Genomic DNA, 24,254 nt, shown 5'->3' with positions numbered 1-24,254 from the left:
TCCCTTGGCACACTGAGTGTGTCAGGGTTGGGGAGCGAATGGGGAGCTTTCCGGGAGCATCAGCTTCCCCTGACTTGGAGAACATTCACTGTATAGAGCAGAGGAGGGAGGCTATTTCTTCCTAAGTGGGTAGGATGGACCAGGCTCCCTTTTACAGCAGCCTGAACATCCCTGTGTTGTCTCTAGTGTGATGGGATAGACCTGACCTCCAAGATTCAGGACCTGAAGCCCCAGTGCCTGGTCTTCCTTAACATCCCAAGGTGAGCACCCCCAGGACCTGTCTTCATATGCTGGTCTTTTCACACCTGTGCTGTAGATATCTGCCTGGGTTTGGGGTGCCAGTCCAGGCATTTATTCTTGTCCTTTCACAGGTACTGTGCAGGCACCATGCCCTGGGGCAACCCTGGGGAGCACCATGACTTCGAGCCCCAGCGCCATGATGATGGTTGCATTGAAGTTATCGGCTTCACCATGACATCACTGGTGAGTTAGTGCTGTTGCCAGTTGCAGGTAGCAACCAGGGGAGTGAATAGTCCCATTGACCAGGTGTCAGCCAGCCCACAGCTCCATAGATCCTCTCTGGAGGAGTTGTGGTGCTGCCCTATATGACAGTGCCTGTTCTCTAAGATTTAGGTGAGATGCTGTCATGCCCTGGTGTCTGTGAGTCCCTTCTCACTGAAATCATACCTGAGACCCTCAGAACTTGGTTCACTTGTAACATCCAGATGACAATGGATGTTCCCCTCATCTACATCTCAGTCCATGTTCTGCTCTCACTCTGGACCCTTTCACAGGCTGCCTTGCAAGTCGGTGGCCATGGGGAGCGGCTCTGTCAGTGCCGGCAGGTGGTTCTCACCACATCCAAGGCCATCCCCATGCAGGTAGATGGAGAGCCCTGCAAGCTGGCAGCTTCCTGCATCCACATCTCTCTGCGCAACCAAGCCAACATGGTGCAGAAGACCAAACGACGCAACTCCATGCCACTGCTCAATGAGTAGGTTCCTCAGATTGATCTGCCACCTCCTCTCCAAGGAAGGATGGTTGGCAGGGAAAGGGACGGGACTGATCTGTGACTGGCAGAGGCATTTCAGTCCTTTCTTGGGTAGGGTCTGGGAAGGGATCAGGTTACAGAAGTAAGACCAGACCCTGATGCTGGAGAAGCTGCTAGTGCCAAGCTCCCCACCCCAGGCTATACAATACTCTTGCCTGTTTTGGAGGGACTGGGAGAATAAGGAGAAAGCAGGGTCTCACTTTCTGATATCTTTCTTTTTCCTTGCCCCCTGCACACAGCCAGCAGCCAGTGCCCGAGCGACTGCGGATCCGGGTGAGCCGCATCAGCATGCGTGACTATGAGGCACTGAACTATGACAAGGAAAAGCTCAAGGAAGCATGTGAGTGACCAGGGGGTGGGAGCTGCAGTCCCCAGGTCTGGCAAAGCCTTTAGCTAAACTGTGAGGTGTTGGGCATGGGGCATAGGCTTCTCCTTGAGTTGAGCCTGTGCCCTGTCATGCAGCTGTGCCACTGGGGATCATCGTGGTTCCAGGAGACAGTGACCTAGAGTTGTGCCGGACCCAGATTGAGAAGCTGCTGGAGGTGAGTCTGCATGAAAAGTGGTCATAGCTTGATACTGAGGATGAAGGGACTCAGGGAAAAGATTTCTAAGCCACCTTGACCTGCACACACCACCACACACACTCTTGCTTTGGGTCACGCTTAGAGGTCACGATTTGCCTTCACCATGTGGTGGAGGCAGGGTCCCATCCTGGATGCCTTGTTGCTCCCTGCTGTCTGGCAGCTTCTTTTTCAGCATTGCTCTTCTGACTGTTCTCCAAGCCCAGGGTAGTATAAAAAGCCAGCACACATCCTGTGGGGGCCTATAACCATTCAACCCTTCACAGGCTCTGTGTTTCCTGTCACAGCTCTGCCTTTTCCAGGTGCCTGGATTAAGTTTATAACCCCTCCCACTCTCCTCATTTGCAAGTACTAATTTTTGTGTCCTTGCCAATGTACTAGCACATGTCTGTGACCTGTACACAGACTGTGTTACTCTTGCTCCTGGTGAACAATGCCTTCTACGCTCATAGTGTGGCTTCTGGTGCTGCACTGCTCAATCTGATTGTTGCACAGAAGATTGAAGGGACCTTTCTTAGTCTGCTGTTAGCTGGCTCTTGTGCCTGTGGGAGTCGCATCCATTGTATGTGTAGAGTCCCTCAAAGCTGAGTTGCAGAGCTGCCCTCCTGGGCTGGCACACTGGCATCTGCCTGTTGCTGTGCCTGCTCTGTATGCGTGCCCCTGCCCACTTTGTGCCCAGGCACTGGTGAGGACACAGAGGCAGGCACATGGCTAGCAGCTCCTGGGTTCGCAGAGTAATGCTCTCCTTCTGTGTCACTGGGGTAGACGGATGGCCCTGCAATCTCATGCACCTTTAAAACTGTGCAGTGTGGCTGGTGTTCCTTGGTCATCTCATGATTTACCTCTTCTCACTCCTTGGGCAAGCTCTGTGCTCCAATCTTAAAGCCAGGCAAGGACCAGGTACCTTGGCCAGACAGTGTGTAAAGCCAGATATGGCAGCACATCAAGCAACTCCAGTGGGATGAGAGAGGGACTGGGGGGCTGCCCAGACACAGGCTGTAACAGGACACCTTGCTTTTCTGCAGGATTTCCCTGCACAGCCCTCTGCTTTAGAGCGCCTGCTCTTCCAGGTGTGTATGGCCTCCCTCTGTCCTCTGGGCCATCTGTCATGTCCACTGTGCTGGTCTCAGGGGCTCGTCTTGTGACACTGCTCTACAGTCAGCTCCAGTCTGTCCCATGGTGCTCCCTGTTGCAGTGTGCTGTGCCTGTGTTCAGTTTCATCCAAGTGCCTGTGGTCCTCTATGTTTGCAGGGACCTCCCAAGGCAGCGGCAATGCTCTGAAGAGAGATCCAGAGGCCATAAGCTATGTCTTTATCCTCTCTTTTATTATGCAGGAGGGAGATGGAGCCAAGCCGAAGACACTGTCATTCCAGAAGCTGTCACCCAAGTGGTGCTTCCTGGACTGTGAGTATCGCCGTCCACTAGGAGCTGGGTCTGTTGATGTGCTGGCAAGGTCCTTTGGTCTGCCAGCTCAATGGAGGTAGGGGATGGAGATCCATGTGGCTGCAAAGATCCAAGAGTTTTCGATGCCTTAGAAACCACAAAAACACCTGAGAATTAGGGCATAGGAATTACAGCTCCTATGCCCAAAAAAGTGGAGGAATCAGTAGCCCAACTGAAGTGTGTCAACACCAATGTATGCAGCATGGGCTACAAACAGGAGGAACCGAAAGACAGCCAAAAGATAGGAAGAGCAGGAAAACTATAACTTAGTTGCCATCACAGAGACATGATGGGACAAGTCACACAACTGGGGTGCTGCAATGGATGGCTATAAACTCTTCAGAGGGGACAGGCAAGGAAGGGGACCAAGCTGATCTCTTCCTCTGTCGAGATGACTTGCTCAGTAGATGAGTGAAAAGCTGTGAATCTTGTCCACATGAACTTCAGTAAAACGTTTGACATGGTTTCCCACAGCATTCTCCTGGGGAAACTGGAGAATGGAAACTGGGAGAATGGGAAACTGGGCTCGTGGCTCACATGAGTTCACTGTTCACTGGCTAGAAAACCAGCGGGATGGCCAGGCCCAGAGAATGGTGGTGCCTGGAGTTACATCCAGCTGGTAGCTGGTCATCCCCAGGGCTCAGTATTAGGCCTGGTCCCGTTTATTGTCTTTATCAGTCTGGATGAGGAGATCAGGCACACCTCAACCACTTGTAGACAAGTTGGGTGGCAGTGATGATCTGTGGGAGGACGGGAAGGCACTGCAGAGGGATCTGGACAGGCTGGATCATGGGCCAAGGCCAGTTGCATGAGGTTCAACAAAGTAAATGTCCTGGTCTTGGGTCACAACCACCCTGTGCAGTGCTGCAGGCTGGAGGAATGGGGCCTGGAAAGCTGCCCAGCAAAAAAGGACCTGGAGATGCTTGTCGACATCAGCTGAACATGATTCAGTGTGTGTATCTGTCAGGATCCGATTGCTAAGTTTTTTAGGAATGCCCCTGCCCAAATTAAGGTGAAAATGAGACCATATGTCAGTGACAATAGTATGGGGTTTTGACTGTAAATATGAGAGAGAGAGAGAGAAATAGAAAATAGGTGGGGGGACAGAAAGAGAGTAACAGGGACAGAATAAGGAAAGTATCACCACTCCATGGATCCCAGTGATGCTCCACTGATCCTCTCCAGCTGATCTTGGTGGTAAAGGTCCCCTCGAAAAGAATAGAATCTGATGGGTTAATATATGCTCAGGCCATGTAGGAAAATTCAAGCACCTCCCTGGGGTGGGGGGGGGAGTTTGCCATTGTCTCTTCCACAAATGTTGCATTATGTGCAGTCCTGTGGTGCAAGGCCTCAGGAATGACTATGGGGGCACTTTGGGGGGCCTTTGATGGATTAGTGCACCCCCTCAGCTGCCTCTCACATGAATGTTCTTTGGATGTCACCTTCCCAGGGTTGGGGGTTCCATAGACAGTTTGTGCAAGGGAGGATGGGTTCACAGCCCCTGAGCAGAGGTTACAATGCACCAAAACTTCCTCCCCCCACTCAGTTCAGGGGGGAAATCTGTGCAAACCGGCTCCCAGCAAATGAGTCTGTGGGCTACAGCCTCCCCCACCCCAAAGCAAGCCAAAGATGATTCTTAGCATGACTGCTGGGTTTGGCTCACATTCTTGTCCTTGTTTACTTGTTTGTTTCAGGTGATTGAAGAATGGGTTTTCCCTTTATTTAATCTCAGCATTTTAACTTTCAGTCCAAAGTCCCAGTCACATATCTTCAGGGAGGCTTCTTTGGTTGTAGCTTCTTGATACAGTTTTTATACAGTTATAATGAGTAAAACTTTATATCGGCGTTTTAGGCATGAACTGTTTCAGTCTCTGGCAGTGTCCAGGTGGCCAAGAAGGCCAATGGCCTCCTGGCCTGGATCAAGAAAGGTGTAGCCAGCGGTACCAGGGCAGTGATTGTTTCCCTGCACTCAGCCCTGGTGAGGCCACACTGGGAATCCTGCATCCACCTTTGGGCCCCTCATTGCAAGAAGGACATTGAGGTGCTGGAGAATGTGCAGAGAAGGACAATGAAGCTGGTGAAGGCTCTGGAGCACAAATCTTAGGAGGTGTAGCTGAGGAAGCTGGGGTTGGTTAGCCTGGAGAAAAGGAGGCTGAGGACCTTATCACTCTCTGCAACTACTTGGAAGGAGATTGTGTCAAATTGTGTTGGGTCTCTTCTCCCAGGTAACAAGCAAGAGGATGAAAGGAAACGAATGACCTCAAGTTGCATCAGGGAGGCTTTTTTTCCCCACTGAAAGGGGGATCAAGCATTGGAACAGGCTTCCCAGGGACGTGGATGAGACCCCATCCCTAAAGATCCTTTAAAGATGTCTAGATGTGGCACTTAGGGATGTGGCTTAGTGGTGGACTTGGCACTTAGGGATGTGGCTTAGTGGTTGACTTGGCAATGTTGGTTTAATGGTTGGACTCAATCTTAAGGGTCTTTTCCAAACCTAAGCAATTTTTTTTGATCATTCTGTGGTTCTATGAATTTGGGGAGTGAGAGAACAGACATTCAGTGACAGGGAACCATTGAGGCTTGGGACTCACGGATGTTGGGGTCTTTGGGGCTGAACACAGCAGTGTTTTCCCCCAGGCTGCATGTCTGGCTGCTGACCCGGAGTGGAGCAAGGGGAGTCTGGTTCTCCTGCCCTTGGAGCTGAAGGTAGCTTGGTGGCGTGTGTTTGTCACTGCGGGACTGCTAGGGATGCTCTCCTGTGTTGTGCAGGCAGGGGGCCCCCCTGCTCCAGCATGCCCGGAGCCGGGTTCACCCGGCAATGCTATGAGCATAGCAGTGTTATGGGAGAGCAGCCTCCCTGCTGGGCTCCAGCTGCTGCTTCTCCCCTGCCTGAAAGTAGCTTTCTCTTCTCCCTTTACCTTCTATGACCAAGAATCTCCCTCTGTACCTGGAAGCTGCCTGAGTGAAATGCCCGTTGTTAGCATTTCATCTCTCTGATATGCCAGCAAGCAGCATGTACACCACAGCAGAGCACAGCCATGGGTTGCAAAGTGGGCCTGGGAAGCCTCGTGCTAGGCAGAGAGGGTGCATATTTTCCCTTCAAAGTTCTAGCCCTGTGTATGGTGTTGCTGGTGATGCTGCTCCCTGGTGTCACTACCAGGACTGCTGTACCAGGGCCACTTTCCCTTCTGCCAGTCTCCCAGCAGCAAGTTCTGGGCTCAGGAAAATGTGTCAGGAAGGAGACTAGAGTCTCATTCAACCAAGCACAGGTTCGTTCAAGTAGCTGAATTATAGGCCTTGAACAGTAGCTCCCTGCATGCAAATATCCAGGATAAACATGCCTCTTTCACTCCTCTCACCTCTAGCACATCCCCATTCTGTTTGCAGAGAGACTTCCTTGGGTCTGTGAGGATCCCACTGCAGCAACCTCTCCTGGACTGGCACCAGCAGCCTGTCAGGATATTGGGGAAATGCTGCCCTGCATAGGAATCCAGCTATGTGCTTCTATTTATCCAGCACTGTGCTTTTGCTTGTCCTGGTCTCCCTTGGTGATGCCCTAAATCCATAACCCCTCCCTGCTCCCCTGGGGGTGGTGGCCATAAGTGTCTGGCTCCAGCATAGCCACTTGCTCTGTTGGATCTCCTCTCTCTGTGTGGTGATCTCTTCTCTAAGGAAGAGGGATGCACTCAGACAGGCTGGAGGCTGATTTGAAGCTCTCCTGCCATCCTAGGAGACAGCTGGTGGTGGCGTGCTCTGTTGTGCCTGGCAGTCAAATGCTCTGAGTGGCCTCATGAAGGTCCTTAGTCAAGTCAGCAGGAGGCTGAGCCCTCTCTTCTCCCGGCCTCCTGTAGTGCCCCCATTTCTGAGCACTGTTCAACAAGGTGCACCATGTTAAGCACAGCAGTTCCTCACCTGGTGTACGTGAATGCTGAGATGTGCACTGCATAGCCCTGAGCTCCATCTTCTCGGGATAATGCTGGAGCACCTGAATGCCCCCAGAAAGGCCATGACATCAGCTGGTTGTGTTCCTGCCTTACCTGTGGCTCCCTGCCAGGAGTCATGGAGGAGGAGGTAGCAAGCAAAGTCGTGTTTTATGGCGGCATGGTGGTCTCTAGGCCTAAGGCGCTGCCTCTAGGGTGAAGACACCAGCAGATTCATGAAGGGAAGTGGTTTGCTCCTGGTCGGAGGCTGCTGTTTGCTTTGCTGTACCCTCTGTGCAAGCCAGGAAGTGGCTGCATAGCTCACTGTCACTCATGGTGGGAAGAGGCCATCTCCCTTGTCTCGCACCAAGGGTCAGCCCGTCTTGTTCTGTTCCTGTCTTACAGCAACCACGGCCGATCGGTTCTACAGGATAGACCGCGCACAGGTGAGTGCAGCCTCATCCTGCACCGCCGTCCCCTGGGAATGTGCTTGGGTATCCCACCTGCACGCAGACCAGCACGCAGGCTTAGCCTTAGGGCCACACAGGTCTCATACCACTGCCCTGGCCTTTGGCATCCCCCAAAGGGATGGCATGACGAGCCTGGCCCAGGACCAGGCTCAGCACCTCCAGATTTCTAGAGAAAAGGGAAGAAGCCTGGGTGGTAGCGCAGAACCTTGAGTTGAAAGCTGCCTGCAGGGCCCTCCAGTGCAGCAGGTAAGGAATAGCAAACATAGCAAGACTGGCCAGGGGTCCCACCAGCTGGGATCATCTTCACCAGTATTAGATACTTTCCCTAATGATCTCGGGAGGGGGACATGGAGATATGGTTTACAAGGCTGCTGAGGTGGCAGGAGATAGGAAGCCTGAAAAGAACAAGGAGATGCAAAGGCTCCCTGGCACAAGACTGTTCAACCCACCATTGCTCTGCTGTGCAAATGGGTGGGCCACAAACCCACCCACTGGGATATAAGGGGATGTAGTTTTGCAGAAGTAGGTCTTGCTTCTAAGGAAGCATGTCCTGACTTGTGTCTTTCAGGAACACCTCAACTATGTGACAGAGATCTCTCAGGATGAGCTCTATGTGCTGGACCCAGAGCTAGTAGTCACTCAGACTGTGAGCACTTCTCCTGCCATGCCTGACCTCGTGGACTCATCTGCCACACCCCCTGGGCACCATTTTACATTTCCTTCCTGTTCCTCCTCTCCACCCTCCTCTCCTGCCCCTGGGTGAGTCTGAAAAGGGTGTGCTGGGCCTCAGGAAGAATGGGCAGTGATGGGAGAGCTAGAGTTGGCTTTGTAGTATTGATCCCTGGGCCAGATTACAGGGAAGCTCCCTGGAAGTAAGCAGGAATTCAGTGTTGAGTAAGACCAAGGGACAGTTTCCTTGTTCCTCTGCCAGTGGTACCCTAAGTAGTGGGGCATCACCAGATGGCTCAGCCATGGGGTCAAGCTCCAGCACCTGGCCCATGGGGCAGAGGACAAAGGTGTCTCAGCAAAACCAAGGCCAGTGATGAGTATGGATGAGCAATGGCACCACGAGCAGCAGTAGAAATGGGAGTGGGGATGGGGAAGAACCTAGATCAGGGAAGAAGGAGTGCAGGTTTCTCCATCCCTCTAATGGTGGCATGCCCATTAGGGTCATCTGCTGCCAGGACTGGCAGGGTTAGTTACACTTTCTCTTCTTCCCTTCCAGTGCTGAGCCTGAGCACTGCCTCCCACATAAAGGTGAGTAGAGTCGTACCCCTGGTCATACCCCCTCTTAGGTTGCACTCTTGTTTTCCTGCCATGGGTTTTTTGACCTATCCCTTCCCTGGGGAGCAGGGAAGAGCCCTGTTGTTCCATGTGTTCTGAAACATGGAGCCCTGCGGGCAGGTGACCCAGAGGTGAGCACAAGAGACCTGACAGTGATTTGTGGAGTGGCCCAGCCAGGCGCCTTCCCAGTTCCAACATGCAGGAAATGATGTGGCAAGGGGTTAATCTCCCACCTGCTGAGCTGAGCGTTGTGGACTGGGTTGAGAGGCTGTCTCTGCCTCTCCCTGGGGAGGTGGGAGCACTAGATCAGGGGCCTCACCAAGCTGAACAAATGGAAAGAGTTTCTTGAAACTTGATTGGAGCCTGGAGGTGTGAGTGAGTCATTGGTGAGAGGCATCTTGGCTGCTGGCTGATGCTCAGGAGACCTGCTCCCCATTTTCATCACAAGTTATCCTGCCCAAGGGCAGAGATTACTCCCCCTGCACCTCCCTGGGGCTGCACCCCTAGCTACATGATGTCTCTTTCCTTTCCCTGGCTTGTTCCTTACATTCCTGAAGGTGGAAAAGCCATGTAAATGTAGCCTGACCAAGGAGTTAATTTCTGGAGGAGCTTGTGCTCCTGCTCCACACCTCTGGTGCCCAGCTCTTGTCTCCAGGATTAGATAAGCAGTGTTCCAGATTGACTTTTCTGACCCTGATGCATCTTTCTTTGCAGATGACCTTCTGATAGAAGCTGCCAGGAGTGGCAACTTCAGCGAGGTAGGTCCTCCAGCAGCCTGCTGCAATGAGCAGCGCTGGCTCCTGGGCTGGTGTGCCCCTTGGGCTAAGAGAAGCCCTGCCAGCCCTGCTCCCCAGTTGCCCTGGAGCAGCACCTGTCAAGGGCCTTCCCTCAGGAGTGGTAGCTAGAAACCAGGCAGGCTTCTGGCAAGGAGCCCTGGTTCATCTCCTGGGAGACACAAAGGGAAGGGAGGAGAAGGGAAGGGACTTGGTAACATGGCTGAGCTGGACAAAGCTCCCCACCAGCTCCAAGTATCCACACAACGTGTCAGACACTCCAGGCACATAATGATGGGGCTTGGAGCTGGGAAATGCAACTCATCCTGAGCAATCTGACAATCCTGTAGTTCCAAGAGCTGCACCGAGCTGGAAGAGACCTGATGGTGCGAGATTCCTCGGGCCAGACTGTGCTCCACCATGCTGTCAAATCAGGAAGCAAGGACATCGTCAAATACATCATTGAGAATGGTGAGCTGGAGTCAGAGTGCCACTCTTAGCGATGGCAGCCAAAAAAATCAACCTTCTGCTCAGCGGGAGTGCTCTTCGGCTTAGATCCCTTCCCTCTGGGTTTGCTATGTCATCCTTCTGGGGTGTGGGCTTTTCCTGGCATCCATCTGCCAGTATTGGGGTGTCCTCATGGCTATTGCTGCATCCTGGCAGGGATGAACATGTCTCTGGGAAACATTCTCAGTGTCTTTCTTCTGCCTTCAGGGCAGCTTACTGGTTGTTTTTGGCAGTTCCCACTGAAATACAGACAGCTTTATTTTTGTTTAGATATTTCTCTGTAGTGAGTCCACAAGCACTTCTTTCCTGGGATCAGCTGGGCTCAGATGCCATTGCTGACCTGAGTTCTTTGGAGCTAGGACTTTTGCAGGCAACATGAAAATAGCAACCCCTATGGAATGATGCAGACTGTGACCAGGGAGTAGGCAGGTCTGTCTCTGCCCCAGAGCCAGGTCTCACTCACCTGCACTCTTTCTTTCCACAGCTCCCTCAGAAATCCTTGATGCCACAGAGGAGGAGAAGTAAGTTGCTGCCTGACTTGCATTACCTGTTGGCCAGACCCTCTGTGAGGTGACCGGTTATAGGGGCACTTCAGCTGCCCTTGTTCTAATTGCCAGCCATGATTCCCAGTCCATTTTGGACAGACTGCCCCTGAGTAGCACCCCTCCTCTGCCTGGACAAACACACAACTTACCATCAGCTGCTGCTGAATTGCTGTCCCTTGCTGCCACCTGCATGTGCTGATTGTCCCTGTTCAGGGGGACAGCTCACATCTCCTGCTCTCTCCTCCTCAGCGGTGAAACCAGCTTGCACCAGGCTGCAGCCTTACGCCAGCGCACTATCTGCCACTACATCGTGGAGGCCGGGGCCTCGCTCATGAAGACAGACCTGCAGGTGACAGTGGGAACGGTGGCAGTGAGGCTTTCTGGGGAGACCAGAGGGCTGGCCAGGAGCAGAACCAGCAGGAGAGCAGAGCAGGGGTGCTTTGGGTGAGGTGTTTGCCAGTCAGAGAGGAGCTGACATGGAGTACCCATGCTTGCCCAGTAGAGCCCAGCTACAGAGGGGTTAAATCCCTCTTCTCCTGGTGCTTCTCTCCCTGTTGTTTTATTAAATTAGAAGCAAGGGGCTGGAATGTCTCATCCCTGTCTCCCCCTTCCCACCCTCAGGGGTCAGTGCAAGGACATTCTCCCTCCCAGCTGCAGGACTCCCCCGCTCTCCCCCACCGGCAGTCATGATGGGGGATCTGGGAGCTCCTCTTGGCGGGTGCAGCTGGCTTGCACGGAGCAGGAGCAAGCAGTGGCAGCACTTTCTCTCACATGCCGAGTTAATTGAGCTGTGCCTTAGTGTCAGGGAATTGTGCCAGCCCTGGCAGAGGAGATGCAAAAGGGGAGGGCTTGGGGCCATATTTTGGTACAGGAGGTTCCCAGGGCTGGCATATGGCAGAGAGGATGTGGTCATATCTCTCTGGTGGAGGCTTGTAGTGATCGGCTGTAGCAGAGATGATGTAGAACAAGCCAAAAAGGTGCAATCTGTGTGTCTGGAACACCTGTTAGGAGCCCAGTTGAGGGGTGCCGGTGATGGTGGAGCCTGGGGTTCAATTTAGACAATGCACATCCCTCTTTGCCAGCTGCCAGGAGAATACAGTACAGATAATCTCTGGCTCCCCATCTCTCTTCCTTGGTCCTGTGTAAGGCTTAGGCCTTGCACAGTGCCCAGAGTGGGGCTGGCTTAAATGGAGACTCAGCTGGTAGAGGCAAGAGGAGAGGGCAGTTTGGGGTGCATGGCCCCTCTCTGTCCCCAGCCCCATCATTTGCCTGAAGGAGAGGAACATCCCCCCGCCTGCCAGCACAAAAGGGAGCCTTGCTCAGGCATGCGGCTGCCCCAGGGAATGGGTTTGCACGTGCCTGTGCAAAAGCATGTCGCATGTTGGGTTTGTGGCTGCCTGGGGACCCTGCTGTGCTGCTGCACTGACCTCTCAGGGGCTCCGGGTCACAGCCTGCCTGCACAGGAAGGATCCACCTCATTAGAAACCCCAGCGGCAGACCTGTAGCTTGGGTTTGGAGCAGACTGATCCCACTCCCTGCAGTGGTTAGGGAGGCTGAGCCTTATCAGTTGAAATGCCTCAGCCCAGCTGGGCAGGGAGGCCCTGGCAGCTCCAGTTTCAGGCTGCAGGCAAGTAGTGATGCAGAGGGGCTTCTGCAGGGGAACAGCAAAGAAGCTTAATTCCTCCTCTGTTAAATGAATGATTGCATTCAGGGGATGTGGGAAGGAGCACATCAAGGAGAGCGAGCACCAAAGCACAGAGTGGTCTCCGTCCCCTGATGGTGTGGCTGCTAGGGGTTGTGTGCAGGACCACAGGGTGTGCCCAGTCTTGGGGTGCACATCCCAAGGAGATTTCTTGCATGATACCTCTCTGCAGCCACACATGGATGGGCTTTTGTGCACAGCCACATCCAGGCCCATTGGAGGACTCTGCATGTCTGACCATTGTTCCTGACAGAGAAATATAGCTGGGGGCTGCTCGGAGGCCCCGGCACATTGCTGCAGCTGCCTGTGCCCTGCTGTGCACCAGGGGATGAGCCGGGCAGGGCGGGTATCCCTTCCAGGGCTGGTTTTCAATGGCAGTGGCAGAGCGCCAGGTTTCCGTGACCTTTCTCAGTGGCACAGCAGAGCCTGGGCACTTGGAGAGGTGGAGCAAGGAGCAGGGGGAGGGAAGGGGGAGAGGAGACAGAGCTGGGAGCTGTTAACAGATTTGCTTTTTATGGAGTGCGGGAGTTCATTAGTGGACACAATCCAGATGGCTGCAATAAGCTGGTGAAATGTGATCCTCCTTCGGGAGCTGGAGCACGCTAGCCAGGCTGTGAGAGGGAAGGGGGGTTGGTATGCTTGGGCATTCCCCAGACATACCCCTCATTCCTCACCCTTTCCTGCCTGCCTCCCCAGCACAGGGGAAGAGCAGGTTAGAGGGACCAGCCTTTGTCTCTTCTTGGGTGACTTATCTTGCCCAGGTTCAGTCATGTCCTAGCCCATGCCTGGAGCTGATGGCCCTTCAGGGGACAGCTCCCAGGCCTGCAGTAGTCAGGATGTGCTCAGGAGCACACTTTGATCCCATGGTGAGCACGTGGACATTTGGCGACCGCCTGACTTGGGGTTTGGCTGCAGGCTCTGCTGGACCCAGCAACATGGGGGAATGGGGACATCTTTGAGTGCCAAAGCAGCCTTTAGGCAGGACTCTCTTGACTTCTCGCCTCCCCTGCGCAGGGAGACACCCCGAAGCACCGTGCTGAGAAAGCCAATGACCCCGACTTAGCTGCCTACCTCGAGAACCGACAGCACTACCAGATGATCCAGCGGGAGGACCAGGAGACAGCTGTGTAGTGCTTGGCGTGCCTTAGACCGAGCCAGCTCGTGCAGGATGAGAAGATGTACAATACCAACTGGCAGAGCTGTATCTGGCCCAGCCCTCCCCAGATGCCAGCCTGGTCCCTGGAGATGGATACAGAGGAGCTCTGCCCCAGACTGGGCTGGAAGTCTGTTTATGAGGACAATGGATATTTCAGACTTGAAGCCTGATTCTTTGTGTGCCCACCCCTTCACCTGTCATTCACCACATTCCTTGCCCTAGGTGGGCTCTATCCCCCAGCCATGTTGGAGCTTGCCAGGCTGAAGCCCCCGGTCACCCTTGTTCATGGGAGTAATGCCAGTGCCCCCTCCACAGGCTCCTACCTATAATCCTTGTGGGATATCATTGCTCAGCCCCTCTCTCTGCTGGCAGTGCCCCTCTTTTAGGTGCTTTGCTAGGTTTGTGTCCTGTTCCTCCTCTCCTGTCTGGCACAGCTGTGGGAGGCACAGGCTGCATGGACAGACTGCAAAGGCTGTGAGCCTCAGACTACCCCAAAGGAAGCGCCACAACTTACTGGCCCTGCCTTCTCCCTCCTGGGGCTGCACCATGTCTCTGTGTTGCCCTACCCAGAGCCTTCTGCAGCAGGAGGGAAGTCACTTGTGCATCCAGCCTTTCCTCAGAGCATCTGGGTCTGGTGCAGCTGGAAGTAGGGCAGCAGGTGCTCTCCTGATGGACCTTTAGTGCTCAGTCAGCAGTCTGACTCAGGGCTGGGATGGCATGAAAGAAGGATACCAAACCCTCCCACCACACTTCTCTCCATGGGGCTGGGTGGAACAGTTTGCACGCTCACTCTGCTGAGCATCTCTTTGTGAACCCGCTGCAGGATGGTGGAGAGCTGCACTCAACTGGTCCAGTGGCAGCAGTGATGCATCTTATATTTCCCATATGCTGAGTTAGATTCAGCTGCCCTCCTTGCTCTTGTTTCCCCCTCAATGCTAGACTTTGCACGGGGCTAGACGGGCAGTGCTGGGGTCAGTGCTGCTCTCAGGGATCCCCTCCTGCCCCCCAACCTGGCAACATGCATCCTCTTAAGCTGACTCCTGCTATTCCCCAAACTGGGCACAGGGCTTTGCAGGGAGCTCACCCAGCTGAGACACAACCCACCTGGGCAGACCATGAACTCACCCTCTCCAGTTTTAGTAGAAAGAGGGATTTGGATTCCCAGGAACCATCAGGGCTCCTAGCCCTGAGTCACGCCTGCAGTGGGATGGAGTTTCACCAGCCGCCTGCCATGGGGCATGAGGCACCACAATCCATCTCCCCTGTTGATGCTGTGAGCACTTGATGCCAAGACATCAAGCCAGGCCTTAAGCAAGGCTTTTGTAGAACTGTGTCTCTGAGACCAGGAGGTGGCCACAGAGGAGGAAAGCTGGTGGCTCTGAGCCTAGCAGACCTGCTTGGCACTATTGGGTGGACAGTGGTTGTGAAGGGGGTTGCTGTTCACATCTTGGTTCTAGGAGAGGATACTACTGCTGCTGCGTGTGGTCTGTGAAGTCCCTCTGCACTCACACGTAGCTGTGCCCACTGGGTAGTGCTGGGTGGCAATGTTTGAATCCCTCCTACTACCAAGAAAAGGATATGAGGATACTGTAGGGAACTAGAATGCCCTTCAACTTTTTTCCCAGGTGCAAGGTTTCCTTGAAGGATGGGGGATGCTGCACTGGAGAACAGAGGGGCAGGGCAGTGCAGGGTTCCCAGGGGCCAGTGTCAGTATTGGCAAATAATAATGATAGTGTACTAATGCATTGACAGCTGGGACACTCCAGAAGTGCCTGGAGTTCTCATCAGCACTGCTGGCAGACCACTGATAGACAAGGCACTGTCATCTTCTCAGAGGTCCACACCACTGCTGCCCTAGACAGGATGCCCAACTTGGCCCAGAGGCATTTAAAGCCTCAGCTTTTCCCTTTCTCCCTTATAGGTTTTGTACAGGTAGTTGAGAGACACACTGTCCCCCTCCCTGCCTGGCCCCTCCGTGCATCTGTGAGCTGAGTTGCTGTGCAATTCCAAGCCTGCTTATATTTTGGAGAAGGAGGGGGTGTTGGTTACCCTGCCCCCTGAGGGCAGGGGTTCTGTGCAATACCTGGGTCTGTGTTTCTTAGACACTGTTGTAGGATTGTATTTTTGTAACTACGTGAGGATGCTGGCTCCAGCCGGCCCAGGGCCTGGCGTGAGCCTGTGTTCCCATTGCTTTTCAACTTTGACTGTTTGGATGTTGTTGTTTCTTGCCACTGAAATAAACAAATTGATGTTTTAGTTCCTGTCTCCTTGCTGCATCCGCAAGATTGCAGCGAGCACCACACAACAGATGCCCTGCATGGCACAAAGAAGGTTGGATCCCAGGGCCTCTGCCCCTGTCCAAACTTGGGGGTACTTTTAGGAGTTCCCTGCTGGCCCACGTCCTTGTTCACTTCCTAGCACAGCATCCTTCTGGAACTGTTGCTAGATATGGGGTCTTTGTCCTGAGGGACCTTCTCCTCCATTCTGCGTCATACATCAATGCTCAGTGTAATGTGGGAAACTGAGAAAGTGCACTGCCTTCCCAAGTGATCCAGAAGGCCTTGGAAGTGTGAGTCAGCAGCCTGCTATTCCTCCTTGGGGCAAAGGCAGCAACCCCAGCAGCTGCCACAGCTGTCAGTGGATACTACAGCAGCATCCAGCCTCCAGTTTCAAAACGTTTGTTGGCCTTTTTTTGTGGTGAGCTGTCCCCAGCCATGCTGCTCTGTGGGAGATGAGCCTGCCGGAGGCTCTTCCTATTCATTTCCAGCTCCAGCAGGGAGTCTTGGGCTTTTGCCTCCAGTGCTGAGCACTGAGAGCAGGGATTATCTCTGCCACTCTGGTGGAAGGACCACTCTCTGATTACAAAAGCAGAGGATTAGGGACACTTCTGCTTCCAGCCTCAGACTCATAAGGATGACTGTGGCCAACACACTTCTATCCTGTGGAGTTTTCTTTGAAAAAGGAGGTAATTGCAGTGGCCGATGGCATGCTGGTGATGGAGCCAGTGGATGATGAGGAGCTGTACTCATACCTCAGACTTGCATTTCTAGGGGCAGTTTGGCAGCCTGTCTAGTGCTCCTGGCAGCCCCTCTCTGCCTGGAGAAGCAGCCTCCTTCCCTGCCTCCATTGTCCCTTCCACCCCCACTGTGCCTCTCTTTCATGGTCTTCAAACTTCAGCTCCTGCCCAGAGCTAACAGTGAGGATCTGTAGCAGGTGTAAGGCACACCAAATTGTACTGGCCTCCCCAGGGACCAGGTGTATGTGCAACTGGGAGGAGGGGGCCCGCTCTGCTTGGTGCCCAGACCCCAGCATGCCGGCAATTGGCCCACACCTCAGCAGGGAGGCTGTCAGTAACCATGGCAATGGGAGTCTTCTAGCAGCCCCAGTGTCAAATATACAGTGGGGAAGAAAAGCAGTCCTGCTATGTGATCACTCTGATAAGGAGTGTTGGAAGAGGGGCAGTGTACCTTTGGGGCAGAGTCCCTCCAAAAAGTGTCAACATCCTCTCTCCTTTTGTCAGGTGCTGGAGGTTCGGAGGTCTGCCTGCCCTCCTGTGGGATGGAGGCACACTTGGGGTGTAGGCACCAGGCCCATGTGTGCAGGCTGGAGAAAGCAATGCAAGCCCAGCTCCAGCTAAGCAGAGCTGGGGTGACAGCAGTTGGCCCTGTTAATGATTACCTGGCACACACCTCAACAAGGAAAAGGTCATTCCTCTTCTATGCATGGCTGTGTTCCTGCACTAGACTGCGGCAACATCCACTACCAGTTCCCTAAGGACCAGGCTTTGACCAGAGATGGAAAATGCAGAGCTGACATGCCATGAATTAGATTGTGACATTTTAAGAGGTAAAAAGCTCAAGTTAACCAATTGCAGGGAAATGCACCTGGGTTGGTCACACTCCCTCTTTTTTCCTCCTTTCCTGTGTATGAGGCCTCTTTCTGCAGTCACAGCCTGTTGCTGCTAATTTGAGCTGGGGAAGGAGCCATTTCCCCCATGTCCCTCAGAAAGAGCCCAACGGGACCAAGCACAGCCACTGCTGAGAGTGATGTGCACCAATGCATCTCTGCTCTCTCACACAGCTAGCACTTGTCTCCTGGTCCCCTGGAACGAGTGAAAATTCACACAGGGCTTCACTGTACCTTATGCTGCTGTTCCCTGGGGACTCCAGAGAGGTCTTCAGCTCCTGGCCAGAAACAGCTGAAGAGAAGCAGCAGTGCTTGCTCCACTCCTAGTTCTTTAACAGTTCTATAGGCCCTGGTTTGCCCATCACAGTCTCAGGATTCAGACGTGCAAACCTGATGTACACCTAGGTCCTTCTTTTTTACATTGAAGTTTGTCTCAGCAGCTTTCTTCTGCTTGAGTTTAAAGGCCCAGCAATGGGGGGAGGTTACTGGCTTTGAGACCTGCCCAGTTACCAGGATCCACTTCTGCATCCTGAGCTCAAAAGTACAGCCTGGCATCTCTAGATCGCTCACCACGCAGAGTAGTACCTGTTGCTGTGTGTGCAGCAGGAAGGAGAGATGACATGTTCCCACATTTACCAGCTCTCCTCAAAACCTCTGCAGATGTTTAGGAAACTGCTGGCAGACTGGCAATTAAATGTGGCAATCTCTTGGGAAGTGATTCCTGGTTTCGAAGCAGCTCATAAAAAATAGCCCCATCCTGCAACCCCGCCTGTGGCAGCCCTGCTCTCAGCAGACTTCTTCCAGGATAAGAGGTGGAAAAATGGCTCCATTCCCTACCAGACCCCCAGTTTTCTTGCATGACGCTCTCCTTTCTGGCTGCTTACTCCAAAAGGGAACTGGCTTTGCTGCTGCCTTGTTCACCCCTCAAGAAAAGGTGGTGGATGGGGGAAAGGAGTGGTCACATCTGCAAGGTCCTTTAATCCCCCACCAACAGTCGGATAGCACTGCTTGGTCCAAGGAGAAGGGCTGCAGCATGGCTGAGCTGGGGACAGGCAGGTGGGTCACAAGGGATGGAACTGGGGAGACGCTTGGGACAGCATGTAAGTGATGTGCTGCTCTGGGTGCTGAGCAAGTACCCTTTTCCTGGCAACTTCCCACGAGGGGCAGAGCAAGCAGAGAAGGGTAAAAAGGGCAGAGATCATGAAAGGTCGGTCCATTGATGCCAGTGGCCTTGATGGAGAAGGAGGCATCCACGGAGCTGGTGGAGACACACGGTGGTTCCCTTTACTCCACCGAGGCCCGGGGATGCCCCCGGGGCCAGCTTCCATCGGAAGTCAGAGCAGCAGCCCCCAGGGGAGACGCTGCCCGGCTGTTCAGCTGCGCACCCTTGGGCCACTCGTTGATGTTGGGGTGCATGGTCAGCTGAACCCGCACAGCTTCCCTGGTACCGCGCCGCGGGTACGGGTTGCAGAGCACAGCAGGAAGATGAGAGGGGACAAGGGACAGGGGCCGTGCCCCGCGGGACCGGACGCTCCCCGGGCCCGGCTCACCCCCCGGCCGAGGAGGCCCCCGCCGGCCCGCGCTGCCCCCGCCCCACCGGCCGAGGGGCCAGCCTGCCCCCGGGCCGCCCCTCCGCCGCCTGCCTTTGTGCCTGCCGGGGGCAGAGGAGGAGCTTGCAAAGTTTTGGGCTAAAAACCCACCTTTTTGCTGCCCGCCGAGCCCGACGTCAGGGGCCGCTGTGCGCCGCGCGGGGCTCCGCACGCGGCCGCCACACAAAGGCAGCAGCTCCGCAGCGCTCCGCTCCGCTCCGCAGGTGAGTGCCGGACCCCACAGTTCTCGGGGTCGGGCCCCCACCGAGATCGGCGCCCCGGGCCAGGCGATAGGCGACCGCCCGTCACCTTCCCAGGGAGGCGGCAGTCATCCCGGCTGAGGGCTCCCCGAGCGGGAAGGGGCTTTGCTGATGTGGGGCATAGGCTCTGGCTGGGGAGGACCTGCAGAAAAGGGCGACTGGGGCCGAAGGACCGGGGGCGGTGCTCCCTCGGTGTGGGATCGCCTGAGAGGAGCCCTGGAAGAGCCTGGAGATGCAGAAGGATGGAGTTTGGCAGGGAGTCAGGGCTCCTGGAGAGCAGACGGGTTGAGTCAGTGGCCCGGTATCCTACCCCCCATTCCCCTGGGGAAGCACCCCGCACTGGTTCGGGGAGAACTCAGCTGGTGGAGATCCTCCGATCGGAGCCCGGGGAGCTGCCCCGGAGCTGGGCTCGACCACCGCGAGGCTCTCCGGAGGGCGAGGGAAAGGCTCTACGGGGCTCACGGCACAGCATCTGCCCCGAGGAGGGAGCAGAGGGCAGAGGTGCGGAAGGGCGCTGCCTGCTCCCCTCTTTGCCCTCAGCGCAGGGGCAGAACCATTTCCCCTTGGAGCACCTTCTCTTCACTGCGAGGGGAAGGTGAGGCCGCCTGCTGGAGAGCCCCAGAGCCCCCCTGCTTGCCTCAGCACCTCTAGGAAAGCCTCCTGGCCGTGCCAACGCCTTGGCTCACGGGCACATGCTCGGTGTCCCCTTTCCAGGCAGCAGGGAACTTCCTCCTGTCGCTGTGCTTGTCGCTCCAGACCACGGGCTTCCCGAGCGCTGGGCTGGCTCCTCGAGTGCCGGGCTGCCTGCCCGGAGGCTGGGAAGCAGCTCAGCCCGCAGAGGGAGGACAGCACCCTGCGCCCACCACTGCCAGAGCCAGCCGCAATTTGAGCCGAGCAAAGCCAAGCCGAGAGGTCCCACTCCTGGAAAAGGGGCTGTGAGGGGGGGTGCCAGCCCAGCCGCTGCTCCGTTCCCGGGAGCGCATGGGGACAGCATTGAGGGACCAGGAGCTGCAGAGGATGTGTGGGCCGCATTAGGAGAAGTCGGTGGCACTACTTGCCCCAGAATAGTGTCCGGAGAGAGGTCCAAGCTTTCCCATTGCAATAGTGGATATTTGAGCTCTGCTTCAGCTTCACCAGGTGATTTTTCTTTTTAGAGCTTCAGCTTCACCAGGTGATTTCATTTTTCTTGTTAGAGTTAATACTAGATCATAAAAACCCAGAGCAGCTAGAGGAGGGGGAAGGGAGAACAGGGACTGATGTCATGTGAGAGCCAGCCAGCATCTGAGGAGGAGAGAAGCCAGGGCCTCACAGGGACAGGAGGAGTAGGGCTGTGCGAGCATGCCTGAAGGTGCTGTCAGCCCAGCCAGGAAAAACTCTTGTTTGCCTGTCTGTTCGGAAAACCAGTTGGGAAACTGCACTGCCTTTTCCCTATGAATGCTTTAGGATGAGCCATGACTGAAGGTCCCTGCAGACCTTTGCCTGGGGAAGGTGATGTGCTGAGCTGAGCCTGGGAGCAAATTCAGGAGTCCCTTGGGCTGTAGCTGGTCATCCCCTCAGAGGGTATCCTTCTAGCATCCCTCCATATATGTGGGCAGGACCCCGCTGCACCCATGGCAAACAGAAGGAGTCCGTGCCTGGAGGTGAGGTAGGGGTGAGCACAGCAGCTGGGGCTGTTTGCCCTGGAGAAGACCATGTCAGAAGGGCCTGAGCAGAAAGTTCTGGGCTGGGAGGTAGGTGCAAGGAGCTCAGGGAAATCCTCTGCAGCAAAGAATGGGAGAAGTTTACGAACACCTGAAACCAGAGGGGTGCTGTGAACAATGTGGATGTCAGAAGTGCTACCCCACAAGGGCCACTGCAGAAAGTGAGACAGCCATGTCTGTAAGTCAATTCAGCTCCAGCTTTGTCATCTGTAACCAGCCCATCTTGGCTGAGCCCTTGTCCCCTTTGAAGGCAGATGGGTGGGAGCAAAGCTGAGCCATGCTGTGCTTGGCAGTATGGCTCCCAGCCGGGCTGGGTGAGGGGGAAGGCAGATCTCACCCCCACGAGTGTGCCCTCAGCCAGCCGGTCTGTGTAATTCCCTGTGACAGTTCAATGCAGAGCGAAGCTGGCAGCTTGGTGGCGGATGCATGAAAGGTGAGTGTACTGGAGCCTGAGTAATGTGAGATGCTGCTCTCTCTGGCGTGCTGCCCGGGGAGCCCCGGGGAGGGAGCAAATGCTGGCCCCGGGCTCTTCCCTTCATTGATGTCCCCTTGGGGCTGTGGTTCATCCTGTCCTCTACAGCCCAATTCTGCAAAGCCCATCACAGAGCCAAGGCAGGTGCCATGTATTTTCTGGATGGTTGCTGCCACACAGATATGGGTGGCATCTGAAAAGGCTTTGGGGGAACAGGAACAGGGTCTTCAGATTTCAAACACTGGCTCTGCATGCCTGCACTCCTGTTCCCACTGAGAGCAGGATCTGGTACCCCAGTGTTGGCAGCAACATCCCACAGAGTCTTGTGGTGGCAGCCAGAGAGGAGCCGTCACATGGTCCAAGGCCACTGGAGCAGGGGGACAGGGCTTGATCCCCAGAGCTGAACCCTTATATGTGTGCAACCTTTGTCCCCAACCTGCCCCCAGGTGTGTGCACACCTGCTCACCCCCTGCATGCATGGGTGCTGTGGGCAGCAGGCTCCATCCCTCTAATGAGCTCCCACATTGTGGATGCTTTTTTTGGTGTTTAATCCACTGATATAACTTTCACACCTCTCATGAAAGCAGGTTTGTTTTTCTGGGCTTTTTTCCTTCTCCCTGGCATCCTTTGGAACTGAAGTAAGGTACTATGGGAGCTGTGTTCCCTGGCCACAAGGCTCTTTGGTATGGGGCAGCAGCCTGCTGGGTCATGGATAAAAAGGATCCACAGAGAAATATGAGGGTAAGGGCTGGCAACTGTAAGACCTTCCCCAGATGCTGTGTGGTTCCCCATGGAGAGCATTTCGACCACATAGAGGGCAGTGAGGGGGCTACAGGGGTGGGAACAATCTCTCAGCCCTGCAGCTCCCTGGTGGGAGGCAGTTGTTGAGGAACACAATTAACCTTCCTGTTGCAATTAGTGAAAATATTCTACTGGGTGGCAACAAGCAGGGCACAGGGGTGTACACACACACGTAGGTGAGTGTGTGCAGTGGAGGCAGCTACTCCTGTCTTACTCCCACATAGGCTGCCCACAGCCCACCATGCCCCTCCTCGACACCACATTGCACCCCAACCTCCAACCCACCTCACTCTCTCCTTCCTCCCACAAGCAGGATGCAGGTTCGGAGTCTCTTCCTCCTCCTGGTGCTGGTCCTGGTGGCTGCCACTGTTGAGGCTAGCAAGAACAAGAAAGGTGAGGGGCAGCCTGGGGTAGGGGGCCAGTGAGGCAGGGGGCAGAGTGGGGCATGCTCCCCTGTTCCTGCAGAGAGGACCCACTCCACTTTTCCGCACAGAAAAGGCAAAGAAGGATGGCTCCAAATGCGAGGACTGGCGCTGGGGACCCTGTGTTCCCAACAGTAAGGACTGTGGCCTGGGCTACCGTGAGGGAACTTGCAAAGATGAGAGTAAGAAGCTCAAGTGCAAGATCCCCTGCAACTGGAAAAAGAAATTTGGAGGTGGGTACATGGAGGTGGGGTGGTTGGGGACCACCCTGTGCTGGGTGACCAGGGCTAAGGTCCCTCTTGGTCCTGGCTAGTTCTAATGCCTCTCCCCTCTCATCCAGCTGACTGCAAGTACAAGTTTGAGAGCTGGGGAGGCTGTAGTGCTCAGACAGGTCTGAAGACTCGCTCCGGCATCCTGAAGAAAGCCCTGTACAATGCCCAGTGTGAGGAGACTGTCTATGTGACCAAGCCCTGCTCCTCCAAGATCAAGTCGAAGTCCAAAGGTCAGTTCCCACCACTCGTGTCCCCAGAAGGGTCTGGCTGCAACCCTGGCCAGGGTTTTTTCAGAGGTACCTTGGCCTGTTGGGGTTGGCCTTGCTGGGTTTGGTAGGGTGCTCTTTCCTTTGCACTGCCAAGTCCAGCTGCTGGCTGGGTGGGAGGTGCTACTAGGAAAAACCCTTGTCCCCCCACAAACAACTGCCATTTTTGGTGGGATGGGGATTCCCTGCTCTCCTCACTAGGACTGGTGCAAAGCGTGGTTTGGCATGGCAGGAGGCTGCCTGCAGGGACGCAGCCACTGTGCTGTGCTCAGCCAGCCATGCTGCCTACGTCTCCACCACAGCAGTGTCTGGGGCACTGTGAGCTGCCAGCAAATGCACTAATTGTTGTCTCCTGTGCTTCTTGAATGCAGCAAAGAAGGGCAAGGGGAAGGACTAGAGCAGGAAACCAGCGTCCTCATCGGCCCCTCAACATGGTGCCTACAGGACTGGATGTCCAGCGGTACCTGGCCCACACTACAGTCTTCCTCCTCTTCTTACTCCTTTCCATGACCTCCTCTTTCACTGAGATGCCTTGTTTTAATCATTAGTGTTGTAGAGAGCAAACCCACCCACCCTGCAGGATAGGCTGCCTCCTTCCTTGCTGCCCCATGGGCACTACCAGTGCATCCTGCTCACCTCCTCTGGGCTGGTGTTGGGGTTCACTGGGATGTGCTCAGAGAGCTGGGATGGAACACACATTTTTCCACCCCAGCACAAATTAATTGCCTTTAGCACAGTGTTTTGCAAGCCCAGGAGCCTCCTTGCTCCTCCACCAGGTACCAGTGCTAGAGGGAAGGGCTGGGTGTTGAATGTTCAAGTAATCCCATCACTGGAGCTTCTCACTCAAGGACTGCTCTCACCTCAGGGGGCTTATTCCAGCATCCCTTTGGCTGGGGCATGACTTACCTGCAGCAGTTGAGGAAAACACAGCCATCACCCTGAGAAGCAACTGTGTCTCCTCACTGTCACTTCTACTGTGTATCCATGCTGGGGCTGCAGGCCCTCTGCCTTTGCCATGCCAACACCAGTGCTGGGTGGGAGCTCTTCTTTTGGAATTTTTCTTTTTCTTTTCCAATAAAAATATTTTTTAAAAAAGTATCAGAACTCCCCTGTTGTCCCCACAAGGTGCTGCTG

At 54.8% G+C, this 24,254-nt stretch overlaps 2 protein-coding genes across 18 annotated transcripts in view; both read left to right on the top strand.

Annotated features, from left to right (window-relative positions):
- The window catches only part of DGKZ (diacylglycerol kinase zeta), a 53,688-nt gene extending 37,999 nt beyond the window's left edge, over positions 1 to 15,689 (top strand). For 11 of the 14 annotated variants that reach the window (XM_038137642.1, XM_038137643.1, XM_038137644.1 and 8 more), the window contains 15 exons: positions 187 to 260; positions 372 to 483; positions 795 to 994; positions 1,291 to 1,391; positions 1,514 to 1,593; positions 2,658 to 2,702; positions 2,967 to 3,036; positions 7,401 to 7,441; positions 8,034 to 8,224; positions 8,691 to 8,722; positions 9,464 to 9,507; positions 9,873 to 9,993; positions 10,514 to 10,550; positions 10,824 to 10,923; positions 13,291 to 15,689. In XM_038137642.1, the coding sequence (XP_037993570.1) occupies positions 187 to 260; positions 372 to 483; positions 795 to 994; positions 1,291 to 1,391; positions 1,514 to 1,593; positions 2,658 to 2,702; positions 2,967 to 3,036; positions 7,401 to 7,441; positions 8,034 to 8,224; positions 8,691 to 8,722; positions 9,464 to 9,507; positions 9,873 to 9,993; positions 10,514 to 10,550; positions 10,824 to 10,923; positions 13,291 to 13,407 (1,365 nt within the window). In that variant the 3' untranslated portion in view covers positions 13,408 to 15,689. The remainder of the gene's footprint in view (positions 1 to 186; positions 261 to 371; positions 484 to 794; positions 995 to 1,290; positions 1,392 to 1,513; positions 1,594 to 2,657; positions 2,703 to 2,966; positions 3,037 to 7,400; positions 7,442 to 8,033; positions 8,225 to 8,690; positions 8,723 to 9,463; positions 9,508 to 9,872; positions 9,994 to 10,513; positions 10,551 to 10,823; positions 10,924 to 13,290) is intronic. The other 3 variants (XM_038137641.1, XM_038137638.1, XM_038137640.1) reach the window with 2 other exon arrangements.
- A 3,253-nt stretch (positions 15,690 to 18,942) lies between these two features.
- Positions 18,943 to 24,215, top strand: MDK (midkine). 4 transcript variants are annotated; one of them, XM_038137651.1, is made up of 6 exons: positions 18,943 to 19,151; positions 21,275 to 21,320; positions 22,474 to 22,553; positions 22,654 to 22,815; positions 22,923 to 23,084; positions 23,492 to 24,215. In XM_038137651.1, the coding sequence occupies exons 2-6, from the start codon at positions 21,310 to 21,312 to the stop codon at positions 23,515 to 23,517; spliced, it is 441 nt and encodes a 146-aa protein (XP_037993579.1). In that variant the 5' UTR covers positions 18,943 to 19,151; positions 21,275 to 21,309; the 3' UTR covers positions 23,518 to 24,215. The 4 variants fall into 4 exon arrangements, with proteins under 4 accessions (XP_037993579.1, XP_037993582.1, XP_037993581.1 ...); XM_038137654.1 differs by lacking the exon at positions 21,275 to 21,320 and having other exon boundaries at positions 18,949 to 19,151; positions 22,471 to 22,553; XM_038137653.1 differs by lacking the exon at positions 21,275 to 21,320 and having other exon boundaries at positions 18,955 to 19,151.
- Positions 24,216 to 24,254: the final 39 nt, after the last annotated feature.

Source organism: Motacilla alba, chromosome 5 (genome assembly GCF_015832195.1).
Source record: "Motacilla alba alba isolate MOTALB_02 chromosome 5, Motacilla_alba_V1.0_pri, whole genome shotgun sequence".
Lineage (NCBI taxonomy): Eukaryota > Metazoa > Chordata > Aves > Passeriformes > Motacillidae > Motacilla > Motacilla alba.
The sequence above is the reverse complement of the archived record's forward strand: the minus strand, read 5'-3'. Positions and strand labels throughout refer to the sequence as shown.

What these genes read in the sequence shown, in the direction of transcription:
- MDK (XM_038137651.1), top strand. An exon ending in GGCTAGCAAGAACAAGAAAG is followed by an intron (nt 22,554 to 22,653) that starts GTGAGGGGCAGC and finishes TTTTCCGCACAG; the next exon opens with AAAAGGCAAAGAAGGATGGC. An exon ending in CTGGAAAAAGAAATTTGGAG is followed by an intron (nt 22,816 to 22,922) that starts GTGGGTACATGG and finishes CCTCTCATCCAG; the next exon opens with CTGACTGCAAGTACAAGTTT.